The sequence below is a fragment of the Pongo abelii genome, chromosome 16 (assembly GCF_028885655.2).
Source record: "Pongo abelii isolate AG06213 chromosome 16, NHGRI_mPonAbe1-v2.0_pri, whole genome shotgun sequence".
Taxonomy (NCBI): domain Eukaryota; kingdom Metazoa; phylum Chordata; class Mammalia; order Primates; family Hominidae; genus Pongo; species Pongo abelii.
In genome coordinates, this window is record NC_072001.2 from 16,887,731 (window position 1) to 16,905,824 (window position 18,094).

The following is an 18,094-nucleotide window of genomic DNA, read 5'->3' on the forward strand; positions in this document are numbered from 1 at the left end:
GCTTGAACTCGGGAGATGGAGGTTGCAGTGAGCTGAGATGCACCACTGCACTCCAGCCTGGGCAACAGAGCGAGACTCCATCTCAACATAAATAAGTAAATCAGTAAAGTAAAAATAAAAAATAAAGGGAAGATGGGACAGCTTTTTGTACTTCACGTCCTGAAAATGGGCTGATTTCCCTCAAGAGGCAGCAATTTAAGCTCTCTAGCCTACATGGGATACATACAGGAGAAAAAAGAAGAAAAAGAAAAGAAATATAAATATAAATAAATGAAAATAACACTTCTCGCTGATTATAAAGGAAATCACATTTTTTTCTAATAATTTGGAGGACAAAATATAAAGAAAAATCTTTAATTTTGCCACTCAAAACATTCCAGTTCGTTGCTTTTTACAATTTTTATGCATATAAACATTTTAAAAAGTAGAATCATAACATATGGTCTTTTGTCAATTCCTATATTTTAAGCATGTTTCTATGGCAGAAATATATCTTGGCATCACCATTTTTAATAGTTGGATGTATTTTTTTTTTTTTGACACGGAGTCTAACTGTGTCACCCATGCTGAAGTGCAGTGGTGCCATCTTGGCTCACTGGAAGCTCCTCCTCCCAGGTTCATGCCATTCTCCTGCCTCAGCCTCCCGAGTAGCTGGGACTACAGGTGCCCATCACCACGCCTGGCTAATTTTTTGTCTTTTATTAGTAGAGACGGGGTTTCACCTGTTAGCCAGGATTGTCTCAATCTCCTAACCTCATGATCTGCCCACCTTGGCCTCCCAAAGTGATGGGATTACAGGCGTGAGGCCCCACACCCAGCCTGTAGCTGGATGTATGTTAAGAGAATAGTTGCCACCCTAGCGGTGAATTTCCTGGTATATACATTTTAATGGACTCGAGTGAGGATTTTTACACTGAATTCATAGAAGTAGAATTCCTAGAGGAAAATAATATAAAACTGTTTTAGGGTTTTTAAAAGAAATGTTCAAATTATCCTGTAGAAAAATTGGTTCAGTTTATGCTCCCACCAGCAGGGACAGAGCTCCAGGTTCCCTCTTCCATTTGTCATCTTTGCAGATCTTTAAGCAGAAAATCTCATTGTTTTCATTACATTTCTTTGATTTCTAGTGCTTTTGAATCTTTTTCATTTGCTCATTGGCCATTTTTATTCTTGTGGGAGGTGCTGGTTTCTCCATTGCCCATTTTCTGCTGGAAATCATTTTTTTTTTCTGAGTAATTTTAAAGATTTCCTTATAGGCTAAGGATACAAACCTTTTATCTGTCAATGAGGTTACAAAGACCTTCTCCTAGTAAGTAATTTGTCATTTCACTTTATTTATTTATTTTTTGCTAGCAAAGCACCAAAGTCAAATTTCACTTATTTTTTATCCTGCTGAATGAACATATTTTAACAGTGATTTTAGTGGAAACAGGAGCAGGACAGAATGCAATACCTAGATCACACTCTGTCACCCCAACTGGAATACAGTGGCATGATCATAGCTACTGCAGCCTCAAACTCCTGGGCTCAAGCGATTTTCCCACCTCAGCCTCCCAAGTAGCTCTAGGCCTACAGGTGCGTGCCGCCATGCCCAGCTAATTTTTAAATTTCCTTTGTAGAGATATGAATTCACTATGCTGCCCAGGCTGGTCTTGAACTCCTGACTTACCCCACCTTGGCTTGCCAATATGCTGGGAGTAGAGGCGTGAACTACTGCTCCTGGCCAAGAGCTTACTTGTGTTTGCTAGCGAGGTTCTTGGTATCTTTTTATATTTGAGGCTTTCGTGCTAGTGCTGAGGTATTACACTCACCATCTGAGGTTTACAGGACTTTTGTTTTAATATTCAATAGAGGGAACTGTTTAGTTTTGCACCTTTGCAAGTATACAAAATGTGCCTACCAGGACTTTGCTTTATATCCATTGAAAAGCAAGAAGTAACACAGTAAAAGTATGCCTGGCTACAGGCTGTGGAAGAATGGAGTATTCTGGTTTAATTCTATTAACTTGGAAGGATGAAGGTGAAAAAAATTCAAAACTTTAATTTCCTGTTGAATGCAATTTGAAAATATAGCCAATGACTCCACTTTTCTTCTCTAGTAAGTTTGGACATTCAGATGTACGTTGTCTTTTATCATAGAATTCCTAGTGTGCCTGAGTCTTATAATGTGAAGATCCTTTTCTAAAACTTTAGATGTAAGAGGCTAGAAATGATATTGGATGAGATCAGGCTGGATGAGAACTGATACCTGTAAATATATTTTTTAGATGAAATCTCTGATTGCCACGCGTTTTCTTATTGAACTCATAAAAATAAAACACACTGGCTGGAGGGTGGAAATAGGAAGGAGATTTATGTCTTTTAATTGCATGTCATTGTTTCATATTGAGACAGAACATATAGTATCCCTGGCTTTGGACCTATAGAAGGAAACACATTTTTCTACCTGCTGTATGGCAGAGGTTCCTGAACACCTGGACAGCTTATTGCAGCACGGATTGCTGGGCCCTACTCCAGAGTTTCTGATTCATCAGGTCTAGGGTGGGGCCTGAGAATTTACATTTATAAGAAGTTCCCAGGTGCTCCTGGTCCAGAGACTATATGTTTGAGAGCCACTCTTACATACTAACTGTAAATTGTAGAACTCTATAAAAAAGCTTAGTTTGGTCTGAGATAAGAAGCACACAGGTAATGGAGCAAATCATGAAAAAGTCAACCCTTGATCCCAGGTAACAAGCAATACACAGTGACATAACACAATTCTTGGTTTTCATGATTGCAAGTCATAGCCAAGTATCTAGTGAGAAATTCAGTTTCATTTTCAGGGCTTAGAGGCCAGGTGATTCTAGAAAAATAGGATTTAGTGATTAACCTCATGAGAGTGGGAGTTATTTATGTCCTTTTCCTCTCCCCCATCACTTAGGATTTAGCCTTACTTTAGAAGGGTCCTGTATTTGCTTTAACCTTGTAAAGAACTTTGAGTGCTTATTAAATGGAAAGCTGTGTGTGTGTGTGTGTGTGTGTGTGTGTGTGTACATATGTATTTAGAGACAGAGTCTCATTCTGTAGCCCAGGCTGAAGTGCAGTGGCATGATTTTGGCTCACTGCAACCTCTGCCTCACAGGTTCAAGGGATTCTCCTGCCTCAGCCTCCCAAGTAGCTGGCATTACAGGCACCTGCCACCATGCCCAGCTACTTTTGTATTTTTAGTAGAGACAGGGTTTCATCATGTTGGCCAGTCTGGTCTTGAACTCCTGAATTCGGGTGATCCACCCACCCCAGCCTCCCAAAATGCTGGGATTACAGGCATGAGCCATCATGCCGGGCTCAAATGCTTTGTGTTTTTAAAGATATTAGACATGTTTCTTGTTTTTTGTTTTTTTTTTAACTTAACACTAATGTAGGAGAATAAGAGAAAGTTTTTCCAAAAAAGAGAAAACATTGTGATTACTTTATCTTATTGGAATGTTGGATACTAAAGTCTGCTTTATCAATCATCAAGCACACTATAAAATTTCCATTTTAATAGGATTTGTACCTCAACTGAGGTAATAAAGTTTTAAAGTTTTTCAAGTGAAAGCCAGCCCTGCCCCTCTCCTGGAGTGGATGGGGACAGCAGTTGCATGGGCAGCTTTCCTTGTGACAACACAGGTCCTTCATGACACGCTGCTGTCTGGCCACAACTCCTTTTCCTTTCATCTTTCTCATTGGCCAATGGGCTTCAAGCATTAAGGCCACGCCCCTATTCTGCATTCTAGTGCAGCCCTGGTTACGCCTCCTCTGGCTCAGTCACACAGCGACGTAGAGGTGACTGGAGGTGTATAGTTGTCCTCACCTGGATCGTGCTGATGTGGCCCCAACCCCACCTCCCTGACCATCCCCACCTCCCTACCCATCCCCACCTCCCTACCCACCCCCACCTCCCTACCCACCCCCACCTCCCTACCCACCCCCACCTCCCTACACACCCCCACCTCCCTACCCACCCCCACCTCCCTACCCACCCCCACTCATCTACCCACCCCCACCTCCCTACACACCCCTCCCCCCTACTCACCCCCACCTCCCTAGCCACCCCCACCTCCCTACCCACCCCCACCTCCCTACGCACTCCCACCTCCCTACACACCCCCACCTCCCTACCCACCCCCACCTCCCTACCCACCCCCACCTCCCTACACACCCCCACTCATCTACCCATCCCCACCGCCCTACCCACCCCCACCCCCCCTACCCACCCCCAACCCCCTACCCATCCCCACCCCCCTACCCACCCCCACCTCCCTACCCACCCCCACCTCCCTACACACCCCCACCTCCCTACCCAACCCACGATGTCCAAAGAAACCCGACAGAACAAATTGGCCGAGGCTAAGGAAAAGGTAAACGCACAAGCACCCCAACCCAAGCTGAGGCCCCCTCTGACAGCTGAGCTGATGCCAGTCTGTGACACTCCCGAGGCACACCGGGCTGGGCCCCCCCAGTACCTCTGGGATCCCCACACCAAAATCTTGTCAGCCAGCCCAACCCCCACATGAGTCCTGCCCCTGCCCTGCCCGGCACCCCAGGGTGACTTTGAGCAGGTGACTCCCGAGGCTTCCAACTCCATACTCTGCCCTTACCTCCTGCTACCCCAAACCCGACCTCCCTGGGCTCTTTGGGCTCACATCTCCAAGGACCTGGGTGCCCCAGAACCTGCCCTCACCAGTTGCCACAGGGTGACTTTGGGGATGTGACTCCTGGGGCTCCTTGCTCCTTACTTGGCCCTCACCTCCTGCCGCCCCAAGCCTGACCTCCCGGGGCTCTTTGGGGTCACATCTCCAAGGACCTAAGTCCCAATTTTTGACCCCCCTCCCCAGTCTCAAAGTGGCAACTTGGGCATTGCACTCATGTGTCCCCCCCACCCCCGCCACTCCACCGAGGAGTGGAATGTAGTGATGTCACAGTCCCTCTACAAACTGTCATTACTACCACGAGACCGGCCTTTGGTCTTAGGACCCAGTCCCCTAAGTGTTCTTGCCCACTTCTGTTTCCTCTGGTTGCAGCACAGATTTCCAGCTGGAAGGGGAATGGGGACCGTGGGACCTAGAAGAGAGAGGTTTCAGGCTGCCTGACTTCCTTACCACAGACGTTGACAGTGTGAAAAGCCTACACCTCCCCCATGAGCTCCACATGTTGACAGTGTCTCTGGGTGGCAATGGGAGAACGGGTTGGGTTGGGTTTTCTCCCAGGCTTCTACTCTCCAGAGAGACTTTAACATTTTTTCTGAGTTCTGCACCTCAGATTTGAATTCTCCATTGTTCTGGGACCAGAGTGCCCCTCAGTCACTGGTTTCTGGAGTGAGATCTGCTTATCTTCTGTGGAACAGATCTTGGGAAACTGGATTTGACAGCTTGAGTCTTCCTCATCTCATCTCAACCTGGGGTACTTTGAGTGCCACAGGATAAATATGGGGCATCTTTCTGAAGCATCAGTTTCCCTTGATTCTATTGAGAGATGAAACATTAATGTACTTAGGGATGAAAGTCACATAGATTTATAAGAGTATACAAGACTTCTCTCTGAAATGAGGCTTGGGTTGTCCTCTTTCTGCTAAATTCCGGGATTTAACAGAAAGGCTGCCTTCTGCCATGAGGATACATTGATGTAAAGGTTTGAGAGGTACTGGTGTACTTCTTAACACTAACAGACGTGTGAGGGTGAATAACTCTAAACCACAGAGTGTACAGTTCCTGCCTGCTTAATATTTGCTTTTCTACCTCTGCCTCTGGTTTTGGTCCCTGGCAGCTGCTGATTTGTGGCAAAATCCCAGAGCTCAGAGTCAGAAAACTGAGTTTAAGTTCCATTACTGCCTTTTTTTTCAGCCATGGTATCAATCTCTCTTAGTCACTAAGTGATTGTGACAACATTTCCTACAGTTGGTGGCATTAAATCAGATGGGCTATAAGAGTATTTAGTATAAACTGTAAAGCAGGATGTGACTGTAGGATCTTGTAGTTCTCATGAGTATCACTGCTCTTCCTTTCCACAGTTGAGAGACCATCATGCCCAGACCAGCCCTAGTGTTGGTGCAGGAGCAAGCGACGCCAAAAAGAAGAAAATAAATAATGGCACTAACCCTGAGACAACCACTTCTGATGGTTGCCACTCACCTGAGGATGTGAGTCTTGGCTGGCCAGGCTCCTTGGGGACAGAGGGCCCAAGGGGTGGTGGAGGGTAATTGTTAAGATTGTGGAAGAACTGCCAGGTACTGGTTAAGAGTTCTGGGTTTGAATCCTACCTCTCCATCTCCTAGGGATATGATTTAGGGCAAATAGCTTGAGCTCTTTGGGCCTCTCTTTTCACATCTGTAAAACAGGAGTGGTATTGTTTTACTTGTATTTGTGAAGTTTAAATGAGATTTATCATTGTGTTTTTATGTTAATCCCTAGTCCAGGGCCGGCTGTAAACTCTCCTTCTTGGGCTTGCATTTCCTGAGGTAGAGTTAGAGAGTATCGGAGGTTTCTGTTAGCTCTGAGAGCCCGACAGTTAAAGGCCCACTAGAATGGAAACCTCGGGGCCAAGGGCTCCTCTCTGCCTTTTCTGACCTCTATCCCTGCTGTGAGGAGCTGTCCCTGGCCCGTATGTGCTCAACGTTTGCTGAATGAATCCACCTTTCTAAATCACAAGCTGGCAGAAGGGTGGGCTTTTCTCACACTCCATCTCCGAAGGTTTCTGTTACTGTCTTTTCAAGAGAATCTAGTTTCAGACTTTAAGTTCCGTGGCTGTGGGCAAAAACCAACAAAGACCCAAATCCTTCTTCTTTGGGAGTTGAGGAGAGTTGACCAGTTCGTGTTCCCATTGGGTCTGAGAACTTTGCCCTTAAAATCCATTCCTGACCCCTGCCGACCGCTTCCTGGCCTGAGGAATAGAGTCGAGGGGGCCACCCTCAGTCACCTTCCTTTGACTCTCCCCACAGAAACAACAGAACCGAGCTCAGCTGAAAGAAGTAACATGGTTTCTTTCTTTGCTCATGACATGACTGCTGGGTTTGGGGGGCACTCAGATGTAGAGGCCCAAGTCTCATCTCGCCTACTCCCAGCCTGGGGAGGAAGGCTCACCTCCCAGATTCCACCCCATCCCCACAGGGTCCCTGATAACCTGGTCCCATGGGTGGGCCTGTCCTGGGGCAGGGGGCCATTCTGGGGGCATGTCTCTTGCTGTGGATCTCTGCCTCCCCCTAGTAGGAGCTCTTTCTTCCTCTTCCTATAGGAAAAGAAGGCGAGCCATCAACACCAGCAAGCCCTAAGGAGGCAGCTAGAGGTGAGTGGAGGGAGTGAAGTTCCCTCCTGTCCTCTGGATGAGGTTTCTTTGCTTCTCTTTCAGCACTTGCTTGTCTTTTCTCCCAAAGGCCCAGGATCATACCGTAGAAATCCTTATGTGTCAGAAAATTGAACTGGAGACAGTGCTCTATTACAGCCAGGATGCTGCCGGGAAATTTGAAGGTGGGAATCTGGGCACCCCATCATCCCTCAACCTCGCACTTTCACAGGCCTTTGGGGAAGTCCTTTGGGCCGCATCTCAACCTCTCTTATTCCAGGAGAGTCCCATTATCTGGCAGACCACCTGCATCATTCCTGGCACTTTGAAGGAGAGTTACAGCCGGCTCTCTCCTCTGTGTCCATACAGCACAAGAAGGCAGACAGGGTGAGTCCAATCACCTGCACGGTCCCATGGGAGCCCAGCTTTGCAGATAGAGGAATGAGCCTAAAGGTCCCTTCTGCAGGATGCAGTGTCCTGCCCAGAAGACAGCATGGGCCATTTCTTGCTGCTTTTGTGTGTGGTTGTTAGAGACAGGTTAGGGCTGAGTCAGCTGCTGTGGGTGAGTTGTGGGGTGCTGTGGGGAGCAAGCACTGGACACGGAGCTCCGAGGCCAAGTGCCCACCCTGCCCATACTTGGCTGCACCCTTGGTCAAATCCTAGGTGGGGGTTAGGGTACTTGTACCATGAAAGTACAGAAGAGTATCTTTAGTATGTTACCATTTGTGTAGGGAGAGGGAACACACATACATGTGTGTGTGTATGTATTATGGTAATATACATAAAACATGTTTGTAAGGATTCGTAAAAACTCAGGAGATAGGAACAGTGTTGGGGGGAGATATTTCTCTTCTGTACCTTCTGAGGTTTGGACTATGCCAATGTACCGTTCTTTCAAAAATGAACAAAGGATTAATTTCCTTCTCCTTATCTGTGTCCCTACCCCCAGTGAAAGAATGGGCTTAGAGAATCAGATATACTTGGGTTTTGAAATCCCAGCTCTAAGTGATCTTAGGCAGCACTTAACCTCTAATACCCCATGTTTTTCATCTACACAATAGAGATAATAATGGTAACCATCTCCTATGGAGGTTGTGAGGATTAAATGGGATTGTTAGCATAGTGCCTGGTGAAGCACTCAATAAAGGTTCCAACAGTGGTAGTAATAAGAGTAATAGCAATAGCAATATTATCTGATCTCTCTGGGCCCCTGTTAGCCAGCTATCAATTCAATCTCTTTCCGTGTCCCTTCCACCCTTACTGAGTTCTTTGAAAAACAAGTGAGAGCCAGGTGCGGTGGTGCATGCCTGTAATCCCAGCTACTTAGGAGGCTGAGGCAGAAGAATCACTTGAACCCAGGAGGCGGAGGTTGCGATGAGGTGAGATCGCGCCTGTGCACTCCAGCATGGGCAACAAGAGAGAAACTCCATCTCAAAAAAAAAAAAAAAGAAAGAAAGAAAGGAAAACAAATGAGACCATGGGCTTGGAAATGTCTTGAGAACATGTCGGGTGTGATTGAGAGGGAGCAAGAGTTACTGTGGAGTAGTCACTGTAGCTGTCATTACTGGTCGGCCAGCTGCTCCTCTGCCTGCTCTATCCTGACTTGACCTTTCTCTATTTGCAGTACATCGAGGAGTTAACAAATGAGAGGGACACCTTGAGTCTGGAGCTGTATAGGAACATGTAGGATGGGGGAAGTTGGGATGGAAGGTCTGGGAGCCCTTAGTGGGGGTGGTGTGCTGGGAGATGGGGGGTACACGTGAGCATGGTGAGTGGCTCATACAGGTTTTCATGTGTTTGCAGGGAAGCTCTAGTGCCTCCTGTGCCACTGACTCATGGGGTAGCCTCAGGCAACTCATGTCCTCTCTCTGGCCTGCCACCTGGGACTTTTAATTCCTGGGGTCCCTTCCAGTGCCATGATTCTGTGGTTGTGGGGTGAGGGTAGAGGGTCGATCACCAAAGCGGTCCTTTCTGTTCTTCATTCATTCCTTTCTCTACTGCCTCTGGCTATAGCATAACCAATGAGGAGCTGAAGGAGAAAAATGCCAAACTACAAGAAAAACTTCGACTCGTAGAATCTGAAAAGTCTGAGATCCAGCTCCACATCAAGGGGCTAAAAAGGAAGCTGGAGAAGGACAAAATCCTGCTGCCACAGGTGAGAGACTGCAGCCCTCAGGGTTGTGGGAGCCCCATCCAGCTGGGACCATGGTCTAGGGATCATGCAGGGTATGGGGAGGGTCCAGCCAAGAGTTGGAAAATTTGGGTCCTTGTTCTGGTCCCACCATAGAATCCTCTAGAGTGTGCTAAAAATCTACAAAGTGGGGACCTGTCTGGGAAATCAGAACCTCAGGGTTAGGGCTTAAAATTTCTTTTTAAAGAATCATAGATGAAAACTGTTATTTTATAGATTACATTTATATAGCTAGCTTATGAGTCTATTTCCTTTTCAGGTTCAAACCAACACTTTGCAGGAGGAGAAGATGTGGAGGCAGGAGGAGAAGCTACAGGATCAGAAGGAGAAGATACAGAAGAAGGAGGGGAAGCTACAGGATCAGGAGGAGAAGATACGGAAGCAGGAGGAAAAGATGCGGAGACAGGAGAGAAGCTGTGGGCACAGGAAAAGGAGCTGCAGGAGCAGCAGGAGCAGATGTGGGAGCAGGAAAAGGAGCTGCAGGATCAGGAAAAGAAGATGAAGGAGCAGGAGCAGCAGATGAGGGAGCAGGAGAAGAAGATGTGGGAGCAGGCAGAGAAGATTTGGGAGCAGGAGGAGAAGATGTGGAGACAGGAGGAGAGGCTGTGGCAGCAGGAGAAGCAGATGTGGGAGGAGGAGGAGAAGATGTGGGAGCAGGAGAAGAAGATGTGGAGACAGGAGGAGAAGCTGCAGAAGCAGGAGAAGGAGGTGCATGAGCTGGAGGAGCAGATGCGGAAGCAGGAGGTGCAGATGCAGAAGCAGGAGGTGCAGATGCGGAAGCAGGAGGAGCAGATGAGGAAGCAGGAGGAGCAGATGCGGAAGCAGGAGGAGCAGATGAGGAAGCAGGAGGTGCAGCTGTGGAAGCAGGAGAAGGAGCTGCGTGAGCTGGAGAAGCAGATGCGGAAGCAGGAGGAGCAGATGAGGAAGCAGGAGGAGCAGATGCAGAAGCAGGAGGAGCAGGCATGGAAGCAGGAAGAGCAGAGGCCCGAGCTGGAGGAGCAGATGCGGAAGAAGGAGGAGAAGATTTGGAAGCAGGAGGAGCAGATGCAGAAGCAGGAGGAGCAGATGAGGAAGCAGGAGGAGCAGATGCGGAAGCAGGAGAAGGAGCTGCGTGAGCTGGAGAAGCAGATGTGGAAGAAGGAGAAGCAGATGGGAGAGGTGGAGGAGCAGATGTGGAAGCAGGAGGAGCAGATGCACGAGCTGGAGGAGCAGATGCGGGAGCAGGATGAGAGGCTGCGATTGAAGGAGGAGAGGCTGTGGGATCAGGATGAGAAGATGCTCGAGGAGGAGGAGGAGATATGGATACAGGAGGAAAGGCTTCGGGAGCAGGAAAAGGAGCTGCGGGAGAAGGAAGAGGAGATGCAGAAGCAGGAGAAGATGTGGGGGCAGGAGGAGAAGATGCGGGAGGAGGAGAAGAAGATGCGGGGGCAGGAGGAGAAGATGCAGGAGAAGGAGAGGATGGGAGAGCAGGAGGAGAAGATGCGGGAGAAGGAGAGGATGGGAGAGCAGGAGGAGAAGATGCAGGAGGAGCGGTGCTCAGAGCCCTGCCTCCCTCCCTCCAAAGACCTTTCTGATAGGAGCCACCCTGGCAGCGTGGAGCCTGCACGAGAGGCCGGGAAGGGTTATTCCCATGACAACTGCACTGCACAGCAGATCATGCAGCTGCTTGGTGGAAGGAAGAACGCCCAGGAGCGCCCAGTCTTAGGCAGCACCTCCTGCATCCCATTCTTCTACCGAGGAGATAAGAAAAAGATGAAGATCATCAGTATCTAAAAGCCGGCACTGTCAACAAGGCCTACAGAAGTGTAAGCCGCCGTGGAACTTTGTGAATATAGTCTGAGAACAAACTTGAAAAAAAGAAAAAAAAAAGAAAATTTATTCTAAATTGTGGCAAAATACTCACCTGGCATGGTCGCCCACACTTGTAATCGCAGCACTTTGGGAGGCCTAGGTGGGTGGATCACCTTAAGTCAGGAGTTCAAGACCAGCCTGGCCAACATGATGAAACCCCGTTAAAAAAGTTAGCTGGGCATGGTTGCACACCATGTAATCCCGGCTACATGGGAGGCTGAGGTTGCAGTGAGTCTACATCACACCACTGCACTCCAGTCTGGGTGACAGAGTGAGACTACACCTCAAAAAAAAAAAAAAAAGTTTCTACCTGAGGACTATAATATCTATGTACGTTTCTATTGTTTTTTTTCTTGGTCTTTCTCGTTTAGTCCTGTGTTGTCTTGTCTTATGGCATGCCTAGTAAACTTTTATCTGCCTCCAGAGAGTAGTGACTTTGACTTTATGGCACACAATTGGAGTAAGAGCAGACCGCCTTCATCTGGTTTGGGACTAAGCTAGTTCAAAGCAGGTTTTAGGTTTCATGACATCTGGTCTATGTTTTATTCATTTGGACTCCTAGGGGTGGCCCTTCCAGGGTCCCCACCAAGGTCCCATCTCCTTCCTGGGACCCAAATTCTCATTAGGTCATTTCAGCCCTGTGAGAGTGCCAAACAGTCAGCTAGGCTCTCCAGCCTCTTAACTATCACTTCACACTCAGTTTCTTAGCCTCTTAGACCTCTACTGTTGAACAATCATCAAATGTGGGAAAAGCACTACAGACTGTCAGGGTCACTTCCTAGGCCTGATCACTCAAGTCCTGGCTGAAGTCTTCAGTTACCTTCCAACAACTGTTTTTGATGGTGGGGGGGGGGACACATTTTTTTGTGAGAGTCTAAATAGTTTCTGTGGCATAAATGCATGGTTTAATGGTGCCTGGGTTGTAACAGAAAAGTGTTTGGGCAAAAATCATAAGGGAAAAATGATTCATATTTTATGTCTGTCTACATTAGACCTGCTCAGGGAATAGAATTTGGGAATCACATAATAAGAAACTGCATGCTTGATTGAACATTTGCTTTCTTCACTATCAGGACATGGGGACATATATTTTAAGACTTTTAAAGGCATTTGGGAGAGATTTTATATAGGCCATAAAATGCATTACCCCTCAAAAATAAGAATCACTGAAGAATATAGTTGACTCACAGAAAAAAAAAAAATCCTCTCTAATTTTAAGCTGCTATTAGTTCTCTTTACAAAAAACTTGGGAAAGTTATTATTTTTTTTTTTTTGGCAAACTTTAACCATGACCTTGCTTTACTTCCATGTATTTAATTTCACTGAAATGATATTTCAAAGAAAAGCCTTTCTGGAAATTGTTTTTCCTTTAATACCCAAAATTGGAACAACAGCACTCACAGGAGCGAGGCTCCAACCAGTGGATCAGCTGTTTGGCGTGGATGTCGAAGAAGGTGCATTGAAACTCAGTACAGCTGTGTTTAGCCTTAGGCAGGAAGTGTGTTTCTTCAAGTAAACCTAACATACTAAAGATACTCCTGGCAGATGTCTCGTTTCCAGCCCACGGCAAGGTAGACAAGTCACACGGTTTTAAAGGCAAAGCCATCTTGTCTGTCTCATGGGGACATAAGAACAATCGATTGTTGAAGGAATCCTAGGGCTTTTGGCTTCCAGTACAGACAGACAGACAGATGTGCCTCTCTCGACCTTGCTGAAGCAGGCCCCAAATGTTCACACCTAGAACATGGAGACAAAGAGAGAAATTGAACTTTCCAATATATTCCAGTTTCTTCTAGATTCAAATATAGCTCTAAAATGAAGATGAGATTGTTTGCATTGTTGCATTGTTTTGAAATTTTATTATTAAACCCCACAATTTGAAGGCACGGAAATGTTTGCCTAGCATTCAGCACACCCCAAACATTTCCAGATGGGTTGCAAGAAGTCAACCTCATCCAGATTTTGTTTCTGTTGGAGAGGTCGTCCCTTGCCATATGTCCTTGCATATTTTTCCTGCCAGCTGTGGGAAGTGACAGGACATGGTTTAATTTGGGCTGCTGTTCTGTTTCTTTAAGCCTGCAGCAGACAGCCCTTTTGAAACTCACCCTTTGCCCCTCCTCCCTCCTATAATTCTTTTTTTTCCTCACTTTTTTTTCTGATAGTGCATATTACTTGAGATTTTCCTGGAAAGGTTATGATTATCTGGAATTGGATCTTCCGCCACCTTCAAAAGCTTGAATCCTTGTAGGCTAGCAGCTAACCTAGAGCTGGCAGACTCAAAGGAATCTTGATCTCTTCATATTTAAGGCTCAGAAAACTCAAAAGGGGTGCTTTGTAAAATACTTCTGTTTATATTATATGTATGATAATTAGCATGAGTACAAAATGGTTAGGCAAAATTTAGCTGGGTTCAGGTAGACTTTCCTGTGGATCAGATAAATGGAAATGAAAAAATGTATGAGGACACAGATTTGCTGATTGTTCTCCATCTTTTATATTTATTTCTTAACTTGTCTTGGTTTACTGTAGAATGTTCCAGAAATATCATTGGGTATAATGTCTGATTTAGCACTGACTTATTTGTGGGTTTGCTTGGAGTGTATTTTCCTTGGGCTTTGAGTATATGACTGCCACAAATTTTAATTACACTAATTAGACATAGGTGGATGGTTAAGCCCAGTTGGAGTCCTAGCCCTGTTCAGCTGCCTCTGTCATTAGTTTTTCTGGTGACATGGTTTGGCACCATCTTCCCACACATTTTCCGGAAATTAGTTTTAAGTTTGAAAATAACTTGTCCAATAAAGCTACTGACATTCAACTAGTGTCTTTACCTTGTTGAAGTGGACTTGAGTAAAATGCATACATTTAAACTGTAACTTGTGTACCCATTTCTTTCCTTAACTGTGGGCTTTCAGATTCATTTGGTGGCTAGAGAAGGAGTCATGCCCGATCCTCATGAGTCCCTGTGCTCGTGTCTAGTTTAGGTGGAGCCTGACTTGGCTCAGGGCTCGGTGGCAGGTTTTAATGTGTGTGGCAATGCTAGTCAATTGGGGATGTCCACATTGCTCATAGTGTAGAGAAGGCTTCTGAGGTCTAGACCCAGCAGGTGGGAAGCCAGCCTTGATTAGTGCCATGGACCACGGGCACAGGAGGAGTCAGTCTCAGGAGCACCTCTGCCCTGCATCTCCCTCGGAGGATATAGGGCCATGTGTGCCTGCCACTTCCCTGTTCTCACAGCTCTTTGTGATCTCAGAGAAGCCTTTGGATTTTGTTTTTGGGAGAGTATTCCAAACTATGGCCTCCACAGCATGGGGTTCAGGTTGAGTTTGCCATTCCTAGTTTCTCCCTGGAAACATATCCCTCCTCTTTAACCCTACTTAAAGGGCTTAAAACATTCTACTCTTACTTTTAAAGGATGCTTTAAAAATACAGGCCACATCTGTTTCACTTAATCTGCATTCAACAGCACCTCATGACACAAAAAGTAATGCAGTCTGTTTGCCAAGCAAGCATTTGGAAATTTCGAGGCATGGAAACTGATAGGAGCCTCTGTTTTTCCACCTTGAGGATTGTTGTGCTTTGCATCCACCCAGGTCATCTCTCAGCAGCATCCACACTCACAGGGCTGCCTCTCATCCTCTCACATATTTTCAGGCATGTTTGTTCACTGTTCAATACACTCAGCTTTTGTCGAGTGTCCACTTGCTCTCTGCAAGGTGTTTTGAATTCATGTATGGCCAGGGGCTCTGGCACAGGAAGGAGCACACAGAACCAAAAGACATGGAGCATGGGGCTTCGAAGGTCTTCCCTTCAGGAGGCCAGATGATGAGTGCATTTCTCCTTTGTTACTTTGCTAAAGTGGCTGACAGTGGTTAGACACAGCTGAGGAGGCGGGAGGCCGGCAGCACTTCTGGGGGTCCAGCATGCTGTTTAGGTACTGATGAGGGTGGGCAGAAGAAACAAGCAGACTCCCTCCTGCTCTGGGAGAGTTTCATATAGGAAACCAGGAGTCTGAGCTGCCCAGAGTATGGGCATGTTGAGGGCTGCTGGCCTTTTTGTCAGGTCTTCGGAACAGGCACGATGGGGTTATTGTCATCTCGAATCTCAGGCTAAGGGAGCTTCAGGAAAAGATTTCTGCAGCATTTTTTTAGGACATTGTTTCCAAATCCTTTAAAGTGTAAGGGTCACTTGGTGCAATCATTTCACTACTTATTTGGCAAAGGGAGTTTACAGAATCAGTGTGGAACATGGAGACGATGTGAAGATGGCGTTTTCAGTCCGCTGATGTCCTTGTTTCCTCCCTGTCTCTCTTGCAAAGTCGCCAACATCCAGCAGCAGCTGGCCCAGCTTGACAATGAGTCCCGGCCAGACACCACCGAGGCTGACAGGGACCGGCTGCAGCTCATCAAGGAGAAGGAGGCCCTGCTGCAGGAGCTTCAGCTCATCATTGCACAGCGCCGCTCCGCGGGAGATGTGGCCCTGCTGGAGGAGGAGCGGGAGCGCCTGGAGGAGGAGCTGCGATGTGCACAGGCCACCTCCGCACAAAGCGCCATGGAGAGATGGGTCAGCGTGGACAGGACCTCCAGCGGAAAGCCTGCTGGAAAAACTCCACAGGGTGGCTTGTGTGTGGCTGAAGGGTGTTCCTGATGATCGCTCAGAGCTTCTCCGGCCTGGATGTTCCCTGGTCTAGGAGGGGCATGCAGTGGGGGACACTGCCTTCTGCTCCCTGGGTCTCTGGAGCCTCTGCTCTGAAGCAGGAGGTGATAAGGGGGAAGGAGTGAGGGAAGATGGGTGACCTCCACCTCCCACCATGCCCCACCCTTCCCGAAGTTTGTGCTTGGTGCTTTCACCTGCCTTTGTGGGACAGTGCCCTGAGCAGGCTGTGGTCCCACTCTGGCCCGGGCAGCTCTGTTGCATGGGGGGAAGAATTCCCTGTTCCTGACATGGTGAGCATGGTGGGTATCCACCTACTGCTTTCCTCTCCAACTTTGATTTCTAACCAGGAGAGCCTGCTCTTCTCTGGCATTGGGAAGCTGGCCACCTGTTGTGCATCTGTCCCGAGGCTCCTTCACCATGCAGGACAAGCAAAGCCAGCATGGTGGCTTTGGTATTCGGTGCCACTGGGTCGTTCAGCCTTTCCTCGTGTGCCATGTGTCCTGGTTTCCACTTGCTGTGTGAGATTGCAGATTGTGTCAAAGGCTGGGCCTGCCTTCCACACTTAGCAGCAGTTTCTCTGTGGCTATCAGCTGGGCTTTGGAGAGCAGCCCCTCCCCCACGTGTTAAAGTCTCGCCCCCGGAGCTCACATGAGCAGCTCCACAGAGACTCTAATAGACGCTTGGATGATTGGATCTGTTCAGATGCTCTTACTCCTACTGTTTCACAATGGGTGTCTGTATTGTTGGCGTCCTTTATGCTTGGATGTTCATGGGTCATCTTCATAGGAGACAAGTCTGTGGCTTGGCACGAGGGGCTCACGGCAGCCTCAGGGAAGCAGTGGTGTCTGGAGAGTTGAGCTCAGAGCCCTGGGCAGGTGAATTTCATTTTGCCTGAGATGGTGGCATGCCCTGTCACCTCACCCGGAATCAACCACGAGGAGAATCTGAATGTGAAAGGGACTGTGCAGCTGAAGTTTTCTACTGTGCTCTTGCACGGCTGCATTTGTTTTCAGCTAAACATTTCCTTCTGTTCCACCCCTGATATTCTTGTATGTGTGTTCTGCATAGGAGGGCCTGGGAGTTGCTGTTGCTTCTCTGTGAAGGGGGGAGGACTTGGCCCCACAAATGTCGCCTGCATCTCAGGGCCCCACACCCACGCTCCTTTGACTGTGGCTGCTGTCAACATGTGGAAATCCAGCACACACACGTGCTGTGGCCCCTGAGTACAAGTCTGCAGCCCTCCATGGAGCCAGTGTTAGCCCCGATGCCTGGGTTCAAGGGTGGGGACAGCAAAGCCAGACCACCTTTGACTCATGGGGGCCTCACATGAGACCAGCTCAGGTGCTGAGTCCTGGGACTCAGAGCCCTCGACCAGGACCTAATCGCCCCAAGCGTGTTTCCTGAATCTGCTGCTAAATGACCTTGGTGGGAGAAGCACATCCACATGTGCTAAGCACTGGCACGCACATCTCATGGGGGTGGGGCGCTTGTAGCTCTGGGCCTTCTGTGCCGGTACACACAGGGCCCATTTCTCCACGCCGCCTCCCTTCAATGGAGGGGTGCTTGCAGTGTGCAAGTATGGGGCCACATGGTAGGAGGCTACCCCCAGCACAGGCTGGCAGCATTAGGAGACCCGGCGTGGGCCAGGTGCAGAGAGAGTGAGGTTGGCACCTTAAGGCTGAGCTGTGCCAGCTGTAGAGCTGGGCCCAGTCTTCCTGTCTCACCTGCAGTGTTATCAGCAGCAAATGGGAGGCGTTTGCCTGGCTGGGGTGTCATCCGGGGGGAGAAAGAGAGAGATGCTCACCTCCTTCAAGCCTCCCGCCCTGGCAGATGATACGTGCAGCGGCCTCCCAGCTGCTCAGAGCCGGCATCTCTGGAGGGAGCTGGTGCACATCTCCTGGGCTGAGGGAGCAGGCTTGAGGTGAAGGACACATACCCTAGATAATCTCTCGGAAGGCTTGTGTCAATGCTTGTGATATCCTTTGTTATTTTAGCTTGCTCATGTTAGTGTGTGGCAGGCATTTATACAAGATGCTGATGTTCAACAGAGAACCCCACGTCTCTATTGCAAGATGCCTGTCATCCTGAGAAATCCTCT

At 47.9% G+C, this 18,094-nt stretch overlaps 1 protein-coding gene across 1 annotated transcript; it reads left to right on the forward strand.

Annotated features, from left to right (window-relative positions):
- The first annotated feature begins 4,333 nt into the window (after positions 1–4,333).
- Positions 4,334–11,864, forward strand: LOC100431912 (golgin subfamily A member 6-like protein 7). Its single transcript, XM_054532167.2, has 10 exons — positions 4,334–4,381; positions 6,031–6,159; positions 7,251–7,301; positions 7,390–7,483; positions 7,579–7,685; positions 8,923–8,981; positions 9,312–9,453; positions 9,749–9,881; positions 9,944–10,041; positions 10,219–11,864. Exons 1-10 carry the CDS (start codon positions 4,334–4,336, stop codon positions 11,260–11,262), a joined length of 1,905 nt encoding a protein of 634 aa, XP_054388142.1. The 3' UTR covers positions 11,263–11,864.
- The last annotated feature ends 6,230 nt before the right edge of the window (positions 11,865–18,094 follow it).